This window comes from Pteropus vampyrus, unplaced genomic scaffold (genome assembly GCF_000151845.1).
Source record: "Pteropus vampyrus isolate Shadow unplaced genomic scaffold, Pvam_2.0 Scaffold77, whole genome shotgun sequence".
NCBI lineage: Eukaryota > Metazoa > Chordata > Mammalia > Chiroptera > Pteropodidae > Pteropus > Pteropus vampyrus.
This window is the reverse complement of record NW_011888858.1, coordinates 2,310,853-2,333,802: the sequence shown is the minus strand read 5'-3', so window position 1 is coordinate 2,333,802 and position 22,950 is coordinate 2,310,853. Positions and strand designations below refer to the sequence as shown.

The 22,950-nt window shown below is 36.4% G+C and overlaps 1 protein-coding gene and 1 long non-coding RNA gene across 2 annotated transcripts in view; one reads left to right on the top strand and one right to left on the bottom strand.

The window, feature by feature from the left end:
- Positions 1 to 15,326, bottom strand: part of AASDH (aminoadipate-semialdehyde dehydrogenase) — a 26,039-nt gene extending 10,713 nt beyond the window's left edge. Inside the window, 9 exon segments of the mRNA XM_023532098.1 lie at positions 80 to 320; positions 777 to 949; positions 1,467 to 1,573; positions 1,947 to 2,188; positions 5,416 to 5,608; positions 7,750 to 8,063; positions 11,329 to 11,449; positions 12,651 to 12,920; positions 15,117 to 15,326. Coding sequence (XP_023387866.1) covers positions 80 to 320; positions 777 to 949; positions 1,467 to 1,573; positions 1,947 to 2,188; positions 5,416 to 5,608; positions 7,750 to 8,063; positions 11,329 to 11,449; positions 12,651 to 12,880 — 1,621 coding nt within the window. The 5' untranslated portion in view covers positions 12,881 to 12,920; positions 15,117 to 15,326.
- Positions 15,327 to 15,377: 51 nt separating this feature from the next.
- Positions 15,378 to 18,617, top strand: LOC111741354. The gene is made up of 3 exons (XR_002780969.1): positions 15,378 to 15,639; positions 17,360 to 17,516; positions 17,907 to 18,617. It is a non-coding gene; the product is annotated as an uncharacterized LOC111741354 (long non-coding RNA).
- Positions 18,618 to 22,950: the final 4,333 nt, after the last annotated feature.

The window sequence follows — 22,950 nt, the reverse complement described above, 5'->3', positions numbered from 1 at the left end:
TAACAGAGAGTCTACCATAATATACCCCAGTATTACTTATAATAAGGATTTATGTATCCTTTAAACTATTTATGAATACAATTGGTATCATTTGGCACTGAAACATATCTGCTTCAAATTATTTTACCATGAGATGTGAATGGTAGAGAATCAATCAACACAAGCTCATCCGGGATTGCATAATTTGGAAGATGTTTCTCCAGTTCTTTAAAGATGTAATCCTTTACTAACTCCTTTTTGGACACCAAGAACAGAATTAATTTTTCCTGATTATACCATGTAACTGCACAAGACTCCACTTGCTGAAGTCCTTCAGCAACCTATAAGAGAGATTATCCCAATTTGCCAATTAGGACATTTAAAAATAAACTTCCTAAATGTTCTAACTCATTATGTCTGAAATCAATACAGTCAAATTAAATTGTGAAATACATTAGAGATTTTTTAAAAATTGTTTGCTATTATTACTATTACCAGCACATAGGGTTCTTAACATTTTTCAAAAATAACAGGCCCTAGAGAAAAATAAACCAATTAATTTTCACAGTTATCAAAATCTATTTTGTCACTTATTTAAAAAAAAACCAAACAAACTCTTCTCATGCTGGGAATAAGGGGCACACTGAATTACCCATACCTTATATTGTAATTCATCACTAATACAAAAATCTTAGGTTTAAATCATACTGACAGAGAACCCTGGCATAGAAAATTAGTGGTGGCTGCCTCAAATACGTATATATATCACTGAATATTTAATATTTAAATAGTTCTACCTGTTGCACAAGATCAATGTTAAGACGTTTGCCATGACGTTTGATCTGACTGTCCTTTCGTCCTAAGAAAAACATCTCTCCATTTTTCACAGTCACAAAGTCTCCTGTGGCTCTCATTGTGCCAAGTGGTACTGTCATTTCACCATCAAGAAAACATACCCTGTTTCTGCCGCCTTCACAAGATATAAACACCAATGTAATAATAAAAAAAAAAATCCATGGAAAACGTATTAAAAAATCAACAAAGCAAGAACATCTCCAAAATTTGTTAGTTTCAAATTTTTAATATTTTTAAGAAAAGGGAGGCTCAGCTTTAAATATTATCTGATAAAATTAGATAAAATAACCTCCAGTAAAATAAGAAAAAGAATTTAAAAGTCATTTCCAAAAATATACATGTGATTTAAAAAATTCTTAGAACACTGATTAAGTAGAGTTTTGGCTATAAATATAAAGATCCAAATAACAGATCTAAATTACATTTATATCTTTCCTTAGAATATTAGACATTGTTATCTGAAATAATCGTGGTAACTTATTAAATGTTTCATGACTATGAAGATGAGATTAAAAATTACCATCACTGAAAAGAATACTGCACATAAGAAAAACTGGACAAAGAATGAAATTAGAGCATCGATTATTTTCTTGAAAAAAAAAATTATTCTCGATCAATAAATATAAAACAACCTAAAAATACTTGGCCATTGCCTTCTTGAATCGTGAAACCATCAGTATCTCTCACTTCAACTACTGTTCCATGCAGTGGAAATCCCAGTTGTACAGGCAATTCACATCTACATGAAAATATAACAACCCAAACCAGATTTAAAATTTTTCATTTGAATAGAACATTTTCCAATGTATTTAAGTCACATTGTATCAAATAAAGATACAAAAAGTTTGTATTGTGTTATAATTCAAAGACTGCCAAAAGGAAAAAGTTAGATAGAAAGGTTAGCATCTGTTATTCATTGCTGTTTAGTTACAAATATTTCTAGCAGGATGTGTAGCACCAGTTATAATAAAGGTTCTAGATTCCCAACTGAAAATTCTAAATAAAATAGTGTTTCTAAAATTATTACCTCAGTGCCTATCAAAAACATTATTTGTGTTAAGATACTGGAAAAATAGTTTCACTCTATCCTACTTAGAAATTAAAACCCTTACTTCAAAGTAGAGTTGAGAACCTTCTCTGGAATCCTGTAAAAAGTCGCCCAACTGGAAACCTCTGTGATACCATAAACATTAAATATTTGAGTCCTGTTGCCTAGTTCTCTCCAGCTTTTGAGAATAGTCAGTGATGGAAATGTCTCACCACCAAGGGCTAACACTCGAAGAGAAGTACTGGCTGATAAAACAGTTGACTTGATAAGCTGAGACCCAAATCTTCTAAGCAATGTTGGTGTTGCCTGTGAATAGAATAAAAATAATTTATTTCTTCCCTTCACTTCTTTAAAAAGTAAACACTGTACTGATTCAAAGCTTAACACTGGGAGCCCACATGGAAACTGAAGCTGTGTTTATTATGGCGAATCATATTTGAAAAACTACTGAGGCAGCATTATCTTCTTAATGTAGACATTAATTTTGCTTTGGCAAAAAACTTAAAAATATTAGTTATGTTTCATTGTATAATTTAGACAAAAAGGTTTAAAGATAAGGATAGATATCTATAAAATCAATTCCCATTTCCTTTCCCATTATCTCTATGTAGAAAAGTATATAAAAGGGTTAAAAAAATGTACCTAAGCAAAACAATATGAATATTTTTAAAAAGTTTTATTGAGGTATAACTGACATATGATAAATTGTACATATTTAAGATTATACAATCTAAATTGAGACACACATATTGATATATCAATGAAACCATCACCATAAGCCAAATAATAAACATATCCCTTCAACCCTAAAATTACCTATGTAATTGTAATTCATCCCTTCAACTGGATCCCTTCTCCAGACAACCACTGATATACTTTCTTTCACTAATGATCAGCTGGCACTTTCTAGAATTTTCAAAAAATATAACCATACTACATGTATTCTGTTTTAACGTGGCTTCTTTCACTTAGCATAAATACCTTGTGATTCTTCTATGTTGTGTGTATCAACAGTTCATTCCTTTTTGTCTTAGTTTGTTCAGGACAATAACAAAATACCACAGATTGGAGAGGTTATAAACAACAAAAATTTATTTCTCACAATTCTTGCAGGCTAGAAGTCCAAGATCCGGGTGCCAGTATGGTCGGGTTCTGGTGAGAGCCCTCCACCAGGTTACAGACTGCCAACTTCTTACTGTGTCCTCACATGGAGGAAGGGGCAGGGAGCTCCGTGGGATCTCTTTTACAAGGGCATTAATCCCATTCATGATCCCATCTAATCTCCACCTCATGATGTAAGCACTCCCAAAGACCCCATCTCCTAATACCATTACACTGGGCATTAGGGTTTTAACATAGGAATTTTGGGGTGGGAGGATTCACTCAGACCATAGGACTTTTATTGCTGAATGGTATTTCACTGTATAGATTAGGGCTGGCTTTTGCATTTCCATATAAAATTTAGGACCAGATTGTCAATTTCTATCCCCCAAAAAGTTACTAGGATTTTGATAGGGACCATGTTTGATTTTTAGATTAATTTGGGGAGAACAGCAATCTTGACAATACTGAGATTTCCAATCCATAAACATGAAATGTCTTCATTTATTTAGCTCTTTTATAGTTCTCAGTATACAAGTCTGGCTCTTCTTTAATTAAATTTATCCCTATTTTATTATTTTTGATGTTATTATGAATCCACTTATTTTCTTAATTTCATTTTTGGGTTTTTCTTTCTATTACACAGAAATACAGTTGACTTGGTATACTGATCTCGCATCCTCCAACCTTGCCATATTTGTTTACTAGTTCTAGCAGTTTGCCTCTCTAATTAAAAGGTTTCACTTTTAAAGGGTATCAAGTTTAAATAATACAACTTTGTTACCCAGAATATACAAAAAACACCCAAACATATTTTAGGTTTGTAAGAAACCAAAATTGGGCCTTTCTTTCCAAGAGAAGAAATTCTTTATTCCTGAAACAAATAAAATAGGTCCTTAATTTCCTCAAAAGCTGAGTCCATTTCACTTTGAGGACTTTCTCCAATAATAACTCAACATGTTCTATCTTTTCCCGATTTTCAAAACTTTAGTAGTATGTATTCTCTTTAAGAGGTTTTAAGATCTTTTAAGATCCTTAGTTAATATCAAATTATGTTTGGGTAAGGTTATTTGTAAATAAAATCTGTACGAGGAGCTCTTTTAAAATATACACATTTATTTATTTTTATACATTATTAAGGCAAATATATAATTATATATATTAAAGCAAAAATCCTTGATGAGACATCATTTGATAAGAAATTTGACTTTGGAAGGAAAAGATGAACCCTGACTACAAAGCTAAAATTCATTTTGTGCCTTATACTAAGGAAAGGATAGGATGTCAGCTTCTAAACCTCCTTTCCATACTCAAACCAAGTCAAATGTGATCTGATAATATTTCAAAATGAATATTGTTAAATATAATCACTATGAAACTATACGAAAAATTTGTGTTCTGGGAAGAGAGCTAGTAAACGTATATGTTTCTCAGAAAGATCTACGAGCCTCAAAAGGTTAAAAAGTATTGCTAAAGTAAATTTATCTGAGATCGTACTAAAACATTAAGCAAGGGGCTCACACTTAATGAAGCAGAGCTCATTGACTTGACATAGAAGGAAAGTCTTCTGATTCCTTTGACAACTGTCACTCAAATCTATTAAAGTACTTTGCAAATGTTTCCTGAAAACTATGGATTCACTAACAGATGAGAATTTATAGCCACAGATACCCAGCAAGCTATACTCACATATATATACTATACACACACATGCACGCACACACACACACACACACACAAACACACATACATATATATGTAAACAGATACACACACACAGATATTTTTTAAGATAATAAACACATTGCCTAAAAATAAAGTCAATATCAAATTTTGTCTTTGGGGCAGAAATTTAATATCCTCTTGAGTCTCATACTAGATATAAAACTGATATTTTTAGTTTATTATGATATGCATATAATTTTGTTAATTCTTTCTAGTATCTTTAATTACTTGCAATTCATATCTTAAGGCTTGTGTACTAGTGATACACTTTCAGATATCTATTTTTTAAATCTTTAAAAATGCTGAACTTAAAGTTTCCGTAGATTAATGTAAAATATGCTGATGTAAAAATCAGAAAATCTAAATTTCTAACTCAAGTATAATTTACCTTAAACTAGTGGGAAACACAGTAAGCTTTAAGACAAGAGAGGCAGCATACCCCAACAGATCTGAGTGAAAGTCAAGTTCCTCTAGTTATTACAGTATGTACAAAATACACAATAAAAGAATTTTCTAGACAAAATTAACTGATTTTTTTCATTCTCAAACAAATAGCAAAGTGAGATCATCAGGAGATAGCCTTTGATAATCTCACTAGATTATCATTAATCCATTATGAAGAACTATAGGAATACAAAATATCCTCTACAACACTTAAAATAGTGAATAATGAAGGACAAAATATTTCATGTACTCCAAAAATGTACCTGCAAAATAGTCACTCTGTGATGGGAAAAGAGAACAGCAGCTAATTTTGATGGGAGCACTTTGACAGAGGTTGGTACAATAAGCAGAGAAGCACCACTTGATAGAGCAACAAATATTTCCACAACTGAGGGATCAAAAGTCAGAGGTGATGCCAGAAATAAAACATCTTCTTGTGTGATCTCAAAAAGTACCCTAAGTCAAAACAGAATGTAGTTATGAGAAATGTCTAACATTTGGTAAACACATATCCTAAAAAAAAGTATTTATGACAATAATTTTTTGAGTATAAACTAGATTTTTATTCTCTTAAATTAATCACAATGGTGTTATTATAATTCTAAAACTTTTTCTTTATAAATGTAAGGATTAAAAGCCATTTAAAGCAATATCCACTTTTTATCATGACATATTTTATCATCTGTGATGGCTTTGTGTCAACTTGACTGGATTGAACTACAGTCCCCAGAATTCCCTTTGTAGTATATTTCCTGTTAGGGTAGAAGGCAAAGGATATTCTCTCTTGAGAGCTGGAGGACAGAGAGAGGCAGCTACCATCTGGTACCACCACCCACTCTTTCACCCAGTTATTCAATCAAAAACCAATCTAGCTGCCGCTGTAAAGGGATTTTGTAGATATGATTAAAGTCCCTAATCAGCTGATTTTAATCAAAAGGGAAGCTTTATCCTGGGTTTGCTGGATTAACTCAGTTGGTAGGCCTTTAAGAGAGTGTTTAGGTCATCTCTGAAAAAAGAGACTCCAAAAGAGCAGCTGAGTCTGCAATTATTCTCCCTGCGCACCCCTCAACCCACCCCCAGATCTTCTTTCCTGACTTACCTGTGGATAAGCACATGCCCATGAGGTTCCAGCCTGCTCTTGATCATTCCTGATTGTTCTACTCCATAAACTTCAGTGTTGTTCCCCAGCCCCCACAACTATAAGCTAATTCCCTATTATAAATCTCTGATATATCCTTCTGGTTCTGCTTTTCTGGTAGGAATTTTGACTTATTCTATCCTACTTATTCAATGATGCTTAATAGAGACCTCTGACTCCCTTTTCCCACTATTTGGCAGAATAGTTAGGTATTACAGAGTAGTGATCCCCAACCTTTTTGGCACCAGGGACCAGTGCTCCTATGAGAATCTAATGCCTGATGATCTGAGGTGGAGCTGAGGCAGTGATAACAGTGCTGGAGAGCAGCTGCAAACACAGATGAAGTTTCGTTTGCTTGCCCACTGTTCACCTCCTGCTGTGCGGCCCAGTTCCTAACAGGCCTCAGACTGATACTGGTCCATGGCCCAGGGGTTTGGGGACCCCTGTTATAAAGCATGGGTAGTCAGTGTTGAGCCAATGGTGCTGCTTCAATTTGAACACAAAACCCACTTTTATCTGGCTTCTCCTGAACTTCAGGGATTACTTTAAAAGCAAGAATTACCTTAACTTCAAAATATCTTTAGTTATGGTATTGTAGGAACCTACTCAGAACTCCAGAGTTGGTATAAAGATTATTTTAAGCTGAAGACATTTTGGATTCAACAGATGCAGAAATAAGGCTTCTTGGAGCTTCCCTTATGTGACTAACAGCAGAAACTTCTGGGAAATGAGGCTGCCATAAGTTCCCTCTTCGGGGTGGCTTTTATTCCCAAGAAGGAGACCAAGAATAAACATACCATAAATCCCCTCTGTAGGGAGTTTCATGGCCCTAAAGCAGGAAAGACTACTCTGATGGCACAGACCAACATCATCATAAAGTTTCTTAGCTCCCATTTTCTTTCCTAAAGAAACTTACCTGTTCTTCCCACAAAAGCCTTTTCTCTCCCTCCCTTCCCCTACTAAGTCAGGTATATAAGCCTCTAACTTTAACCTTTTAATGATGGAGTTCAAAACATGCTACCCCGAAATATGTTGCTCTGGTATATTGACTATTTTGAGTTAAAGGCACTTGAAAATCAGCATATGCAAAAAAAAACCCACTATGATCTTCCCTTTTTTTCATAAAAGCAGGAGCTGAAATTCCCACATGAAAGGTCTCCTCCCTTATAAACAGGAGGAAAGTAACATTCTTATCATCAAGGACTAGAAGTTGAGACTGAGATAATTCTATACAAATAGACCTTGGTAAAATAATTATCTTTCGTTAGCCTCCCCACTTAGTTTAGTCACTTTTCCATAATCGCTTCTCTTTGTTCAACCTAATATAAAAGCAAGCAGGTTTTGCCATTTTTTGGTCTTCATTCCTTATGAAGGACCCTATGTCACATAACACTCGTAAAGTTGACCCTTGAACAACATGGGGTTACAAGTTCTGAAGGACTCTAAGGACAGAACTCACCGAAAATGCTGGATGTTTGGCACTATACATGCATGAGGAACTCTGACAATCTTAGGTATCCCTGTGGTGCCTGATGTATGAAGAACATAGGCCAAACAATGCTTCAGCCTCACATCCATGTGCTCTTCTGACTTTTCTTCTTTGCTGTTCTCAGAACTTGAGCCATCTGTCACTTTTTCATATTTCTCTTTTCTATCATTTAGCATCAAGCTCACCTCAACATTTTTCCAGTAAAGTCTGAATAGTACTAGGTCATTATGTTCTACTGTAAATGTATCGTAGTTCAATAATGTTTCATAGGAAGATCTGAATTTCTGTTATGTGGAGAACAAAGTTTCCAATATGTTAAAAGACATTCTTTTTTTACATAGAAGTGATATAAAGTATTCATTTACTCATTCAACATGGCTTTTTTTTTTTTTTGAGAACTCGCTATACATCTGGGGTTAAAAAAATAAAGTAGAAACCTCCAAGAGTAAATGCTGTCCTTACTTTCAAAGTCACCTTCAAAATAAACAGACATATAAAAATATACAACTGCCGTGCAATGTCTTAAGTGTGATAATGATACATGCTTAAAATGTTAATGGGAACAGAGGAGGCTGAATTTAACTCTGCCTGGAACATCAGAGATTGATTCTTCATATGAAATATTTGTGTTATAAGTAGCCATTCTCCAAAAAAAGAGGGGTAGTTCAGGTGAACAGCCAAATAGAGTATATGACCCTAGAAAACTGGTGTTGTGGAGAACATGAAGCATCCAACAAGCTGCAGAATTGGGAAAGGGGAAGAAGGTAAGTAGTGCTGTTAATAGGAGATGAGATAGATGAGATGCTAATCCTTAACACCATTGCATACTCAACACTGAGTTTAGACCTTATTCTATAAGCAATGGGATCAAATTGAAGGTGGCAACAGCATAGACTATATTTTACTTCATCAAGACTCTGATAAATCAAGAGCCATTTAAGGAACTCTGTTAAACAATCCAGATATGCTATATGGACCTGAACTAGTCTGCTGCAACAAGAGTAGACAGAAAGAATCTATGAGCAAAGAATCAATAGGGCGTGGTAACTTTCTGGATATAGAGTAAGCCTAAGAAGATTGTTGAGTTTCTGGGTCAGGTATTTGGTGGATGGAGATAGATTAATATGGAAGTAAATTCGGATGAAAGATGCTAAATTCAGTTTGTATATGCTGAAAGTGAGGTTCCTTTGAATTTACCTTATTAGGTTGATAAAAAAGCAGCTCAATGAAATATAACTTAAATTTTCACATTGAAGAAATCAATATAAATGAGAGGAAAAAGTCACAACCATTTGTTGTATATGTATTAGGGGTAGGGTGTGATGTGGCCTGTAATATTAAAACAACTAAGGGCCTATACATTTCTAAAGACAGCTCAAAACCATCTTCTGCCATTAAAATTTTCCTATTTCTACTAGGTTACATTTACTTCATCTAGGACAATATCAGACTATATAAACATTACAGATTTGGGAGTATTAATCTTTTTTCTCCAACTAAATTATAAGCAGTTGGAGGGCAAGAATCAAGTCTTAGGTTTCTTCCACATACCAATGCCCTCCCAAACAATCTGATTCTGGTGCAGGGTTTCTCACTGTCAACACTATGACATTTTGGACCAGATACACCTTTTGGGGATCTGTCTTGTGTCTTTTAGGTTTTTTGTTTTTTTTTTAACAGCTTCCTTGTCCTCTACCCACTGCCATAATGACATAACACCAGATATGTCAAATGTCTCTTGGGATGCAAAGTCATCTCCAACTGGGAACCACTGCTATAGCAGATGCTAGGCATACAGTAGATGCTCAATAAATTCTTCCCCACTGCTCCTGTGTTAAAAGAAGGAAGAACACTTATACCATTATCCAAGTCATGGAATAGGAAGAAAGGTATATTCTATGGGGTTCTGCTATGTGACAACTCTTTCTTATAAGTAGTTATTTAATTCTCATACCCAATCACCTCTTATAAAACTGTCACCACGGTTGTTAAGAAATATAAATGTCACATCCCTGTTTTAGTTTTGCTTTTGACTAGCAGGCTGATAAAAGCAGAGGAGTGCAATCCTTACTACAAACAGGGCATTATAAGCTTAAAATAAGAAGAGATCTGCTATAGCAAGATAGTAATGAACATTCAGCATATATACAGACAAATTGAGACAACAATGACTGAAAAGGGGAGGATTCAAAAATCCAAAGTCACAAAGGGGAATGGAGATAAGGCACGTGCAGAAGAAAAGGGACAACTGTATATATACAACTATCCTTGTCATATTTGTAATAGCTTTGCTTGTATCAACAACAAAGGAATAACCAGTTTGAGGAGCAGAAGAGAAAACTTCGGCCAGACAGTAATATATGTTTATTTAGAAAATATTTATTAACCAAATCAATACTTTAGTTGTCTCTTTCTAGAGGCTTTACTCTAATACAGCAGTCCTCAATCTTTTTGGCACCAGGTACCGGTGCTCCTATGAGAATCTAATGGCTGATGATATGAGGTGGAGCTGAGGAGGTGATGCTAGTGATAGGGAGTGAATGTAAATACAGATAAAGCTCCACTTGCCTGCCTCCTGCTCACCTCCTGCTGTATGGCTTGGTTCCTAGCAGGCCATGGACCAGTACTGGTCTGGGGCCCAGGGGTTTGGGGACTCCTGCTCTAATATCCATGATATTTTAGGAAGTTCTCCATATAAGCTTTTGATACTTATTATCATATATATAGATAAAGCTGGACATATATATACACATATAGGTGGAATGCATTTAAGTTACCTCCAAATATATATCAATTTGGATAAGAAATGAGTAAAAACTGGCTAAACTGAATATACTTTCTTTAATGTTCTTCCTTTCTCTGATAAAATATTTTATAAACAAGAAATAAAGAAATAATAATAAAATATGGGCTGCATCTTGCTGAACATATAATAGCAACTCTTGCCCTAAAGCAGTATTTCTTGGTTAGATCTTTGGTTGGCAGTCAAAAATTTTAAAAATGTAATACATTTAATTTTCCAGAATGGTTTGGTCTGAGTGCCAATTTGTTTCTCAAAATCTAAGCTTGGTTACAATTCTTTAATGTTGTTTGCCCACTGTAAATTGCCATAAATATATGGAAATAAAAGTTTCAAATATTACAAAATTTTCCTAGGATAGAAACAACTTTGAAAAGAGAAAGGAAATTCAAAACAGTGTACAATATATTATTATAAAGCTAGAAGACATGTTTGTACCATTGAGCAGTGTCTCTTAATGGAGTGTGGGGAAGCGGGCTGGAGAGCAATTTCAGGAGACATTTGGCAATGTCTGGAAACAATTTTGGTTGTCGGATATCTGGTAGGTGGAAACCAGGGATGTTACTAAACATTGTGAAATGTACAGGACACTCCTCACAACAATTACCCAACCCAAAATATCAATTGTGCTGAGACTGAGAAACCTTGCAGAGTTATTAAATTCAGAAATCAAGGGGAGGATGAAGGAAAGACCCTTCAACTGAAAGAAATGTAACACATAAAAAATAATTTAAATATATGATACTTACATTAATTTGCTGTTTTTCAACAAGAATATACTTTAGATCACATTTTTTCATAAAATGAGTTGATAATGCTGGTGATGCATCTGGATCAACAGGAGCATAAGCAGCAGGGACTTGGAGTATTCTAAAGAACGAAGTATACAGTCAGTATAGAATGTATGTTGAAAATAATCTTTAAGCATTTCTATTTTTCTAGGTAATTTGTTATTGACTTTATCAGAATTCCCAATGTTTCTGTTGACACATTTTTGTTTATAGGCATTTTTATCGGGCTCTTACGACTGAATATATTGCGTACTTGCTATATTAAATTCACATCGCATATAGAGAAATCCAGTATTTTTTAAAGCTAATGTATTAGAGTATTATACACTTGGTTAACTGGCTACTACTAAGATACCAAACAGGAAGCAGTGTCCTTTTTATCTATGTAAGATAACATAAAATAAGCTTAATATCCAAATATAACTTATTGGTATGCAGATTAATAGAATCTGCATACTAAAAAGACATATTTCACCAAAAACAGTATTCTTTAAAAGGGAAAAAAAAACCTTTAAATTGATTTGTAAGTGCCGATACTTAAATAAAGATCAAGGATAAGTTGTTTTAACTTAAAGTACTTTGAGGCACACTTTAGAGACACTAGATCTTTGCACATAGCAAATTCTCAATAAAATTTTGTCAATGCTTGAAAAAATTTTTAACTTTTTTTGCTTTATATTTATGTAATTATTCTACCAAAAGATGTACTATGGGATGAATATCAACTTCTCTAATTCTTCACAGCTTTTATTTATTACAGAACCCTAATAGAGAAATCACTGTATGAGGATAATATTCCAAACAACTTAAATGATTGAACATTTTGCAAATATTTGTTTAATTAATATCTTCCTCAATTCACACCTCAATTTTTATCCAAAAACTTTATCCAATTTTTATCCAAAACCATTATCCAAAAACTCTCAATTATTTATTCATTTATTTAATGAATATCTGAATACCTAAAACTTCAGTCTTGGGGTATTTCTCTCATCTAACATCAAAGGTTATGACAGCTTTCCTTTGGCAGACAAATGCAGGCCTTCTATTTTGGAGATATTTAAATGTTCTATTACTGAAAGCTAGTCTCTCCTAAATAAGCTCATATTAATTAATTAAAAATAATTCTAGGGGAAATATGAACTCTTTTAGCCTCTCTATAATTGACCAAGCAATATAGAAAAATCCAATAGTAAACAACAGTAACTTGCAATATAGTCTATGTATTAAAGTATTATAAATTAGAGTAATATCAAAATTTTAGTTCTAAAACATATTACCCTAAAATCCAAGAGGGTAAGTTTATCCCAGGATGGCAGTAGAGACCAATTTCCCGAATTTCTTGAAAGTCACAGTGTAATAGCAGAAAATCTGATAATTCTGAGGCGGTATTCACCAGAGTCTTGTAGGTGTAATAAATTGGAGACTGGTCATTGCATTCATCAAAACACACAGCTATTTTATCTGAATAAATGGAGGCAGCCTGATGTACCAGTTCCTGAAGAGTCATTTCACTGAAGTTCACTTAACATCATTGGTAGCAGAGAACTCTATATACAGAAATGTTAGGAGGACAGGGTATTTTAGGAAGCTGCTTGGGGCAGAAGGAGAGAGAGAAACTTCTATACAATCACTCCTCACAAAAATAACTATATCGAAGACATACAATTAATGAATCTCTGAACTTATGGACTATCTATGGTAACTTTGCTGAGAACAATGAAGTTGAAAATTAATCTGATATGATCATCCTAATTCTGGATCAGAGCTGGAAAAATGTTTGGGAGAGTATATATAGATGAGGATGAAACAGGTAGAAATATAGAATTTTCTTTCAACTAACTACAGTGTAAAAAATATATTAAAAAATTAACCAATAAAACAAAATCTAGAGCAACGTACGCTTAATTTTTTCATTTTTCTTCAGCTATTGTTACAAATTGATGAAGATAAAGTGGTTAAGACCTGTATGATGACTTTGAAAAGACTAATGCAAATAAAGCCTACTTTTAGGAACTGAACTTAAAGCAAAATCAACTATTGATATCAAAAAAGGAAAAAAAAATACCTATTTCCAATCCACCCAGTTTTACATAAAAACTGTGCTAATTATTGCTTATTATAATACTTCACATGTTATATCATTTTTATAATTAAGAAGTTCTTCATACTCTTTTTGATTTTTAAATTGCCAATAAATTCATTAAATTAAGACTAAGTATAGTATAACAACTCAATAAAACATTATATCAATATAATGTTCTCTGGACTTCTCAATGCTGATTAAATAAAAAGATTTGAAACAGTATTTCATCAAAGAAACTTTAGGGATCTCTAATTTTTAAAAAAAACTCAAAACTGCTAGTATTTCCTTGAAGGTGAAGGTGATATTTTTCTCCTTCTGTGAATTCCAGATTTCAAAGCAAATAAGATTTCTCAAGTAGATTATTTTAATTATTCAAGTTGTTTTTATTTGTTCCTACTTACTTGAACTGATTTTTCTACTGATTCAAAATAAAATTGCATCCATGTCATTTAATATCAATTAGAAAAACAAAACATTCCTACAAAGCAAAATGAACCAGTAACTGCTGAGATCCATAAGGTTTAGAAATACTATGATTTCTAATAATTTTAGTACTTACATTATTTCTTTTTAGTAAACATTTCTATAAATACTATTTTGTGATGCACGAGATAAAATGTTAAGCTTTACTCAAAGACAAATGATCATTGTGTAAATATAAGGAAGACTTTCCATAGCATGCACTAATATATGGGGAATGACTTCGTGAGAAATCTTCTGCTACTCTCTTTCCGATGTGAGTGAAAACTGCCTTCAGTATAGAATGTATTATACTAAGGCATTCTTACAAAAATTTATAGTCAATGTGCAAAAAAATAATGCATTTTTAAAAGCAAAAACACATACAGCAGTTAATTTTCCACTTGAGAACAATCGAATATATTATACTCCAAAATTACTTGACATCACAGGGGCAAGATTATAAAATGAATTAAATTCTTAAAAAAGAAAATGCTATTTTTATAACAAATTACTACACTCACCACATATATCTATACAATAATTAAGATGTTTTTCTACTTGTAATCAAGTTCCAGTGGTTGCTACAGAGAATTAAGGCCATACCTATTCTTGCTTAAGGTTTTTCATTTTCATTAGCCAAATGATAAATATAGTCTCTCCAGTAAAGAATACTATACTTATCGGATGCTCAAACATTTCTTGGACCTTATAAGGAGACAAAAATGCAAAATCTGATAAGCAGATCTTATATGGGATCGTTAAGATTTGTTACTTTATTTACAACCGCGGAGGCTGCTGTTGAGTCCTTAGAGGTCTTAATAATGTCAACGAATGCTTTCACTTTGGGGACTCTCTCTAGGTTACTGGCTATTTTAAAGACCGATAAATAATCTATAAACTTTATTTTCCCGTATCTACTGGCTTAACTTAATTATGCAACCACGTTTTATAACAAGTATTATATAGCTTCCAAAACACTTTTTCATTAGATCTTCAAAACCAGCTAATGGTAGGTGAGGCAGGCTTATTTCTATTTGAATGAAGCGCAGGGGGTACAAGGCTGGGTGACCCAGAAGAGATCATACGGGTCAGTTCAGTCTTTTCAATCCGCCAGACACCACTGACTCAAATTCGAGGCCAGATGGTGTCCCTGAAGCTGAGCAAACCTGTGCGCAGCCAGCCCCAGGGCTCGTGGTACCTCGTCTCCTTCACACAAGTCCCTGCTGGACACCGCCTCCTGCTGCGACCGACTCAGAGGGCCTGTGGGTGGGCCGGAGGTCCGACCCTATCCAAACCCCCCAGCAGACAGACCCCAGACACCTCGAAAACGCTGTCTCCGCAAGCTGTAAAGACAGCCGTCGGACGGATCGCGGGGTTTCTGGGAGGCTCCGGCTCTGGGAAACCTTCCGTGTCGCCGCACTGACGTCACGGGAGCGACCCGCGCCGGCCGCAGCCGCAGAGCCGTCGTAGGAGAAGGGCTGGCGCTGTTTTTGCTGGTAACTCTCAACTCTGACACCCGTCCTGGTCTTGCTGCGTTTTGGACAGAGTTTGCAAGGACTTTGGAGCTGATCGGCTTGGAGCCGTAGCCTTTGATATTTGCCAAGAAACTCTGGGCAAAATACTTGAATTCTGAGTCGCGGTCTCTGTGTTCACAAAATGGAGATGAAGATATCACCTAGAGTTGATGTGAAAAAAAGATGGAATCAGTGTGAAATGGGAGAGTGAGTGGACTTTATCCATTTGATATTTCTGAGAACCTGCCCTAGACTGCAGGGGACTGGGACTGCAGCGATTAAGCCTGCAGACGAATTCTTTGTCATAATTAGGCTGATATTTTAATTGGAAGAGGTGGATGTAAACAACAACAAAGAAAATTTCAGCATTCAATAGGAGCTATAAAGAAAATAAAACATCTGACGGGGGAGAGTTACATAAACCATACACCTAAATAATAATGTTTCCAAGAGTTATAGTTTGAGACATGTAAATTATTACAAGTGGCAATAATAGTGACATTTTTAAGCTACTGTGTGGTAGCAGAAAGGAAATGATCAGTTTGTTTTGTTGTTTTTTTGTTTTGGCTAGGGAAGGGCTGAGAAGGCAGCCCAATATGGACAAGGATACATGGAAAAAGCATACATAGCATGTTTTCATTTCCTTAGGTGTTGGTAGCAAGAAACTTTAGCAGCAATCCAAGCAAAAGATGTCTCCACTGCCCAAGAGACAGTCTCCCAGGTGTACTATAGGACACTTAAACTATCATGTCTTTTTGGGGGGGTCGGGAAGAGGAGAGTCTCAAATGTTTATCTTTGTTTCTGTATTTAGGAATGACACCATCATCCAGCCAGCCAGCTGGTAAAGAAACCTAGAGTTCCCCGCCTCTTTTTTTACCCTCCTATATCCAATTTGAACCTATGTCTCCAGTCCCCAATCTCTATACCAGGAGTCCCCAACCTCTGGGCCACGAACTGGTACCATCCACGGGCTGTTAGGAACGGGGCTGCAGTGGACCAGGAGTGAAGCTTTATCTGTATTTGCAGCCACTCCCCAGCGCTAGCATCACAGGCTTGGCTCCACCTCAAATCAGTAGGCATTAGATTTTCATAGGAGCACTGGTCAGTCCCTGCTGGCTACATCAGAATTACACAGATTCCAGATAACTGGACCTCCAGCCCGAGAAGTTCTGAATTAGTTTTCTACTGAGGGGCCTCCAATCCACATTTTTAACATGCTATCTTCATCACCACTGCTGCCTTAGTTCAAGTCTTCTTGGTTAGCTTTTCCCTGAAGCCTTTCCATTCTTGCTTGGCTCCGACTCCCAGTTCCTGCCAGTCATGTCTGTTTCATTATTACAATACCATCTTTCAACTTCGATTTTAACAGCAGCTTTTTTTTTTTTTGAGTAGTTTTTTCCCCTTGCAGTCTATACTTTTTTCTCCTCTTGGTTTAAGACTCTTAAAGATTTCCTCATTTGCCTAGTAATCCTTGATTATCTGTTCATATAAATGGGGTATTTAAAAGCTGATTGAAAGCTCTGAATCCATGAGATAAGTTGAAAATCAAGTGAGAGAAAAGGGCTTCAGGTGGGGAGAGTCTCAGAATTCAGCATAAAATTTTTCAAGTATCTGATGTCCTCCAATACAAGGACTCCTGAGCAACAAAATAGCCTACAGAATTAGGCTGCAGGGTTGATGGGTAGTGGTGTAAGGATATAACTTATTCCTAAATCAACTTCCGATCCTTTTCAACCCTACTTCCAGAAGTCAGTTTCTGAGTTTTTTAGGGTTTCTGTGATGTAAATAAGATTGATCACTGCTGGTTTCGAATCTAACTTTCCCAAATCAGCTGAGCCCTTTGCTTTGATTCCAGAATTTTCTGTTATCTTTTCCTCTATTATTGAGGGTTTATGACTTTAGAAATCCCTTTATTGTCATTTTTCAGGGGGTCTTAAAGTGTGGAAGACTATGTTCAAGACACCATTTTCACCTGGTAACCTAGAGTCACCATTCTAAAACATACATCAGATCGGTCATAGCAGTCTCTGCTTAAGAAGCTTGTGTCCCTCATTGCCTACATGACATTGAGCCTCTTAAGCAAGGTAAACAAGATGGTTCATTAACTTCCTAGCCTAATCTCACACATTGGATCACTGCTCCCTGGCCCCTCCTTCTGCATTCATCACACCTGGTACAGTAAACTCTGGCTACGAAACCCTAGGAAGTCATCTGAGGATACCAAGCCCATATTATTTTCACACCTGTGCTTTAGCTGGGTCTCAGGCTGAAATGCCTCCCTTTTCTCTCCATGACTACTTGATGAAGTTACTCCTCTTATGAAAATGAGGCAGGACAGCCAGACTAGGGAAATTCCCCCTCCCCTCCAGCATGCAGCTCTGGGATTTTTTTCTCAGTCCCTTACTCAGCCCTCTCCCTGCAGCTCTGAAAATTCTTCCTTGTCCCTTATTTGGCCCTCTTTGTTTTGATTTCAGGCCTGAGACCCCAGCAAGAGAAACAGTCCAATGACAGGAGACAAGATAGATGGCCTTGGGCTGCCTCCTCTCTTCCAGGTGGCATGAGAAACAGGCCAAGACCAGGAGGCAGGCTGGATAGCTTTGGGACGCCTCCCACCACCAAGAAAACAAGCCCATGATTCAGACAATGCGGGGCAAGCTCTCTGCACTTTCCTCCTTGGTTTGTGCTCTTGAATTCTTTCTCGTGGCATAAGACAAGAACCTGGTCACCAGAGCTCCGGCCTGGGGTCCCTCTTTGCACTCCTGCCCAGACGAGCTCTCTAGCATCAAAAACACAGCTTAAACTTCACCTCCTTGATGCCTTTCTTGTTGGAAGGGATGGTCTGCCATGGGCCTGGAGTGTCCCTGAAAATTCTTGCTGGATATACCAAGAATGCAAGGCACTGACTGCTCTTTATCCAGGTCATTTTTCAGGGGTGTTTGGGGGCGTCAATCATCAGAGCTGAAGTAATGCCTTCTTCAAGGAGCAGGCGTGCTTCCACTTACTATAAAAGCAGTGAATTCCCCAAACTTAGTCTTCTCCTATAATGCAACCGACTGCATGTGCAGACATCCATCTATGCCCGATTCCATCACCCATGAGACTTAGGAGGCATGGGGAAATGATGCAGACATGAACTTCTGGCTACTTCTTTTGTCATGAGTAATAAAGTTCTCTATTTTTGACCCAGAAATCTCAGGACCACTGCCACAAAACAGTAACAGGCTAGCTTATTAGCTTTTAAGTAGGATACAAGCCTAGACTCTTCCCAAAGGATTTTTCTCATAGCATCTGTAACAGCTGCATTGTTTCCAAGTTTAACTTCTTATACTAAATATAAGTACTTCGAAAGCAGGGATTCAGGCCTTTTGCACTTGTTTTTACTTTTCTCCATCCACTACACTGTTTCACCTCCTGGGGAAGTATCAAATGCCTACCCCAGTACCTTGGTGATCATTTGCACATTTGTTGGTAATTCTAAGGTCACTGCTTCTCTTCACCTAATTTCTCTACTCATCTCAGCTATCAATGTTGTTTCTTTCAAAAATAATTCTGAAACTCTTTGATCTTACCTACAATGTGTGTTTTTTTCCACACCACCAATTAACTCAGATGAAAGAGATGTATAGAGCAAGGTATGTAGGAAGGGAGCACGAAGCTTCTACTCTCAGTGCTTCATTATCCCCAAATCTCCAAGTCACCAACCTGGAAGCTCCCCAAAGCCATCTTTCTGGGTTTTTCATGGTGGCTTCATCACATAGGCATAATTGGTTAAAACACTGGCCATTAGCTCCAGCCCCTTTCCCTCCCTGGAAGTTAGGGTGTGGAACTGAAAGTTCTAACCCTCTAATCACAGGGTTGGTTCCCCTGGTAACTAGCCCCCATCCTTAGGTGTCTTCTAAGTCACCTCAGTAACAAACTCGGGTGTGGTTGAAAGGTGTTTGTTACAATAAGTCCTGATATTATGGTAAATTCCGATATTTTAAGAAAAGTTATCACTTAGGGAATCTCAAGGGTTTTAGAATCTCTATGCCAGAAATGGAATATATTTCTTATTAAAATATCACAACATCGCACTACCCCAAAGACAAGTCTAGGTCCCTGTTATGTGCTTTGTAGCACATACCATATTTGGGATAACGGTGTGTTGTGTGACTTACTCTAACAGTGCTCAGCTGCTCAGTTGAAGGCAGAGAGATTAGTGGGTGGCTAGGACAGAATGGAGGAATGAGGGAGGTCATGCTGTTTGCCAGAGAGGCAAGCCTATTAGGGTTCTTGAGAGAAACAAACAATTCTATCTATCTATCTATCTATCTATCTATCTATCTATCTATCTATCTATCTATCTATCTATCATCTATAGAGGGAGAAAGCGAGCACAATGTGGGGGCTGGCAAGTCTGAAATCTGCAGCGTAGGCTAGCAGTCTAGAAACTTTGGCAGGGTTTCTATGCTGCAATTTTGAAAATTCTATCTTCACGAAACTTTCATTTTTGTTTTAAGGTCTTCAGTGGGCTGGATGAGGCCCACTTACATATAGAGGATAATTTGCTTTACTCAAAGTCTGCTGATTTAAATGTTAATCACATCAAAAAAATACCTTGACATCTAGACTGATGTTTGAACAAACAACTGGGCATGACAGATAACTCCAGTTGACACATGAAATTAACCATCATATCTAATATATCCATCAGTATGTCAATAGTGAAACCAAACTAGTAGTTTTCAATGAAGCAAATTCAGTGACTGAGGAAGAGTACAAGGGCCCATGTGGGTGTACTTTGTGCAGTCATTTTCCTTTTTTTCACAGTGCAGTGTGTTCAGTATTACAGTAAATCTTGTGACAACTTCCATAAAGATAAAAAGCATTGGTTCCTGCCATCCAACAACTTCTTAGCTACATGAGAATTTCTGCACACAAAAATATAAATTTACATTGCATACTCCAGCTTACACCAAAATGTCTAAGGAGCATGCAACTTTTTCTGAGGCCTAGATTTTCATTTTGACCTCTTCAAGAAACATGAGGACAATTTTCCTTAGAGTTGACTAGGCTCTACGGGTATACTTCATTTTATTGAGTTTTGCTTTATTGCACTTCACAGGGGTTATATTTTTTACAAATCGAAGGCAAGACCCTCCACCAGCAAAAAGATTATGATTTCCTTTATTGTGATATTTGCTTTATTTTGGTGGTGGTCTAGAACCGAATGTACAATATCTCCAATGTCTGTATTTGAACCCTCCCCAAAAGGCATTAGAGATTCATATGATGCTCTAGGGCAAAATTTTCAGAGGCAGTAATATTAAAATGACGGAATGTTTTAAGTCTACCTGTTATAGCAGACTTTGCTGGATTCCAGGGCAGAAGAGATGTCTAAAATTGGTACAGTAAGAAATAGTATTGTTAGGTAAAGTTAGGCAGACATGAGTGATGGAGGAACAAAGGAACGAAGGCCCAGCTCAGAGACCTCTCAAAGACCTCCCTGAAACACCCATTTTATAGTTATAAATCACTCCTGCATCCTGAGGAACATGGGAATAAAAAAAGACCATAAAATAGCTGGTTTAATGGGGCCACAAACGCTTGCACAGTAAGGACTATTTTGACCTTCTTTTCACCTCAGCCTCATTATACTATTATTATAATATCATGCCTATGCCCAGAAGTTCATGAGTCTAATTATCACAGACTGGATTCTGGGTAACCGCATGAGCAATAGGCTGTTATATAACAGCCAAATGTCAATCAAAATGACCTCACCTCCAATCAATTAGTACTACCTCTGTAACCACCCATCATGGCCCTAATATAATACAGACCTCCCTACTTCTATGGAGTTACAGCCCTCTTCCCTGTAACCTGCCCCTCCCTTGAAGCCTACTTTAATCATACCTTTAACTTCTGCACGTTACAGCCCTTTTCAGTGTGACCCATTCCTCTCTTGAAACTACTTTAAACTTATTTTTTCTAAATCTTGCTGATCTGTAATTCTTTAGGCGAAAAGAATCGAGATACCTCTCAGTGCTACTGGGGCACAATGGATTTTAGATGGTCCCAACAGTAACAGTATGAGTTAATTATTTAAAACATACAGGTTAAAACAGAAAAGTATTTAAATATGGATGCATTAGAGGACTGGAGGCCAGTGACCTTTGTTTTTTAACATCTAAAGTGTATCCATGTATTATTTTGATTTTTTTGTTGTTGTTTTTTAGAGGTGGGACGCTCCTATCTTTATTTGTAAATAGACTATTGTTTAGAGCAGTTTTAGGTTTATAGCAAAATTGAATAGAAGGTACAGAGTAGTCCCCATATACCGCCTGCCCCCTCATATGCGACACCCATTAGCAACATCCCCACCAGAGTGGTACATTTATTTCAACCGATGAACCTACACCGACATACCATATCACCCAAAGTTAAGAGAGTTTACATTAGAGTTCACTCTTGGTATTGCAGATTCTATGGGTTTGGACAAATGTATGATATGCATTCACCACTACAGAGAGGACAGTTGACCCTTCAACAATGTAGAAATTAAGGGCACCAACCCCCAACGCAGTCGAAAATTCATGTATAAATTGAGTACCTCAAAACAACTACTAAGAGCCTACTGCTAACCAAAAGCCTTACCGATAACATAAATAGTCAATTGACACATATTCTGGATGTTATATACTGTATTATAACAGTACAGTAAGCTAGCTAAATAAAAAAAATACTAAGAAAATAATAAGGAAAATATTTATTGTATTTATTTTTTAAAATTGCATTTAAGTAGACCTGATCTAAACCCACATTGCTCAAGGGTCAACTTTTGTTTTCACTGTCCTAAAAATTCTGTGCTCTGTCTATTCATCCCTACCTCTCCCACCTAACTCCTGGAAATCACAGATCTTTTTATTGTTCCCATAGTTTTGCCTTTTTCAGAATGGCATATAGTTGGATTCATATAATATGTAGCTTCTCAGATTGGCTTCTTTCACTTGGTAATGCACATTTAAGTTCCCTTCATGTCTTTTCATGGCTTGATAGTTCATTTCTTTCTAGGACTAAGTAATATTCCATTGTCCATATATACCACAGTGTATTCAATTACCTACTTTAATTTGACTGACAAAAAAATAATACAGCATGCGTGTGTGCACATGCATGCGTGCGTGTGCACGCCCACGCGAGCGCACACGCACGCACACGCGCACGCACACGCGCACACACACACACACACGGAATGTAAACGTCCTGTGACACTCTCCTCATTCTCATTAGTGTTTCCATAGAACTTGCCACTATGGTAGTGCGTACTTAGCACTGCATTTCTAATTACTTTATTGTCCCTCCTACTCAACAAGCAGTTTTTCCTGGTTCATAAAAGATAGCCTATTTATTGAAAGGCCTGACTCAGAGAAATAAGATCTGACTCGCTGGTGCCAAGTATGAAGCTTGGATGTGACCGTCACTGTGCTAGTCACCATAATGCACTAAAAGTTACTTTTTTAAAAAAGCACACACACA